The sequence below is a fragment of the Balaenoptera musculus genome, chromosome 5 (genome assembly GCF_009873245.2).
Source record: "Balaenoptera musculus isolate JJ_BM4_2016_0621 chromosome 5, mBalMus1.pri.v3, whole genome shotgun sequence".
Classification (NCBI taxonomy): Eukaryota; Metazoa; Chordata; class Mammalia; order Artiodactyla; family Balaenopteridae; genus Balaenoptera; species Balaenoptera musculus.
In genome coordinates this window covers 136,033,002-136,035,499 of record NC_045789.1, presented here as the reverse complement: position 1 = coordinate 136,035,499, position 2,498 = coordinate 136,033,002, and the positions used below count along the sequence as shown (strand labels likewise).

General features: G+C 49.9%; 1 protein-coding gene across 1 annotated transcript; it reads right to left on the bottom strand.

The window, feature by feature from the left end:
• Positions 1 to 625: 625 nt before the first annotated feature.
• On the bottom strand, positions 626 to 2,196 carry BLOC1S4 (biogenesis of lysosomal organelles complex 1 subunit 4). The gene has a single exon (XM_036854046.1). It carries the CDS (start codon positions 1,922 to 1,924, stop codon positions 1,271 to 1,273), a length of 654 nt encoding a protein of 217 aa, XP_036709941.1. The 5' UTR covers positions 1,925 to 2,196; the 3' UTR covers positions 626 to 1,270.
• Positions 2,197 to 2,498: the final 302 nt, after the last annotated feature.

Below are 2,498 nucleotides of genomic sequence, written 5' to 3'. Positions count from 1 at the left end.
TACTGAGCTCACGCACCTAGAGCCCGCTCTCTGCAAAAAGAGAAGCCACCACAATGAGAAGCCCATGCACCACAATGAAGAGTAGCCTCCGCTCGCCGCAACTAAAGAAAGCTTGCACGAAGCAACGAAGACCCAAATCAGCCAAAAATAAATAAAATAAATTTAAAAAAAAATTATATATATATATATAAATGTGTGACACAGAAGGTCCATGAAAGCTAAGGTCGGAGATTACACAGATTTTTCACAATACACAGCTGAGAATATACCTACTTTACAAACCTCAAAGATCTATGATAAATGACACAAAAGCAACCTAAGCTCCATGCTTGAGTTCTACTACCTAGGAGGACCACCTTATAAAACAGATTAAAGTCAAGATCAAAGCCTGTTGTACCTGCAAGGGATCTTTAAGATTCCACGTCGTCAGGGTGAAAGAACAAAATCCTAATACCAGTCATATTACCACACAAATAATTTAACTATTCACTTTGAGGAGAAATAAATATTTAATGCTGTGAACTTTCTTTATCCCACTCCTAAAATCAGATACTCAACGTGTCTATTTTCAAACAAGCAAAAAGGAAAATACGTAAAGTCCTTTTCAGATGGAAACCCTTTCCAATAAAATTTAAATTTTTTATTAATATTTAATTATAAACCAAACGTTAGGAATCATATATAGACACGTTCCCTATGGACAAACTGAGACTGTGAGGTCATACTTTCAAAAAAACTTCAGAATGAGTTGCAATAAATCAATACGTTTTCTCAGAAATTGTATAATTTCCTTCGGTTTGCAATCCATTATATGGAAAGCCTAATATAATTTAAAATAATTTACCATCTATCCTAAAAGTAAGCTATTGAAAACTGAATCACCATCAGGATCGAATTAACAAGGCTTTAAAGGCTCAGTTTTCCTAAGGGTATACAAATATACAAATCTTTAAAAGGTAATACTGTTAGTTGAGCTGTAAAATCCATAAAAATAACAGTTCTGCCACAGTGCCCAGGTAAGTTCATTCATTTTGCTTCCCGGATCTCCCCCACCAAGCAGCTTTGAAGTTTCAAGTTTGAACTAGAAGACGTAGAAAATCATACATCCTTCGTGAAATGATGAAGATAGTGAGAAATCAAGTGTGCAAAAAATAAACTTTACAATTCCATACTCCAACATCCTGTATGTCTAGTAACAGGATTTTCAACTGATTTGATTACTACTCGAGAGAATTTCAGACCCGTCTTCTCGGAGCGCTGTCCCGCGGAGTCAGACCTGAGGTCTTTCGCTGCAACAGGGAAAGTGGTCTTCGGTCCGAAACACGACGGGGGGTTCGTAGCTGGTCCCCTGGGACCTGCTGGAGGGCGCCTTGTTGAAGAAGGCGGGCACGTTAATTGTGCGCAGGAGTTTCCTGAACGTACTGGGGAACGTCCCCAGCTCGGCCTCCGCCCTGGAGACCTGCTCCTCCAGCCTGGCTACACTGGCGCCGATCATCCCGACGAAGGCCTCCAGCCGGTCGATCTTGCTGTACACTCGCCGCATCTCGGTGGCCTTGGCGTAAATGCAAGGCACGCCCTCGCTGACCACGTGGGAGGAGTCGCCGCGCAGCATGTCCAGCATGCCCACAAACTCGTCCACTCTGGTGAGCAGGTCCTCCAGGCTCGCGTCCAGCTCCTCGACCTCGGGCCGCGCCCCCGCGCCAGGCAGCAGGCAGGCGGCGTAGCCCGCGGCGGCGCGGCGCAGCAGCGGCAGGTCCCGGCTGGGCGCGCCCGACTCCGGGCCCTCATCCTCCCACGGCACCGACGCGCTGCTGTGGCTCTGGGACACGTTACCGCTGTCCCCGCTCCAGGCCGCCACCTGGGGCTCGGCCTCCTCGGCCGGCTCCTCGCGCGGCTGCCCACGGCTCTCCGCGAAACCGTCCATGGCCCGCGACTGACGGGGAACGCCAGCCCCGCTTCCGGCCTCCGCGCGCGCATGCGCACGCAGAGCACGCAGCACTACTTCCGGCCTCTACGCGAGCACGTACACGCACGCACACCCACCCTTGCTACTGGCCTCTGGCCCGCGCATGGGCACGCGCACCCGTCTCTGCTTCCAGACTCGGAATGCTCATGCACGCGCGTGGCGCAGTCCGCGCGCAGGTGCTCACGCTCAGAACGTGTCGGAAAAAAACATGAACGTGTTGGGGAAAAAAAAAAAAAAAAAAAGAAGAAGAACGTGTTGGTACTTGCTTGTTGGCGTAGTGGTTAAGAATCCGCCTGCCAATGCAGGGGACACGGGTTTGAGCCCTGATCAGGGAAGATCCCACATGATGCGGAGCAACTAAGCCCATGCGCCACAACTACTGAGCCTGCGCTCTAGAGCCCGCGATCCACAACTGCTGATCCCACATACCACAACTACTGAAGCCCGCGTGCCTACAGCCTGTGCTCTGCAACGAGAAGGCACCGCAATGAGAAGCCTGTGCACCGCAACAAAGAGTAGCCCCTGCTCGCTG

Excerpts from the sequence above, each read along its gene's own strand:
- BLOC1S4 (XM_036854046.1), bottom strand. The coding sequence starts at position 1,924 with ATGGACGGTTTCGCGGAGAGCCGTGGGCAGCCGCGCGAGGAGCCGGCC.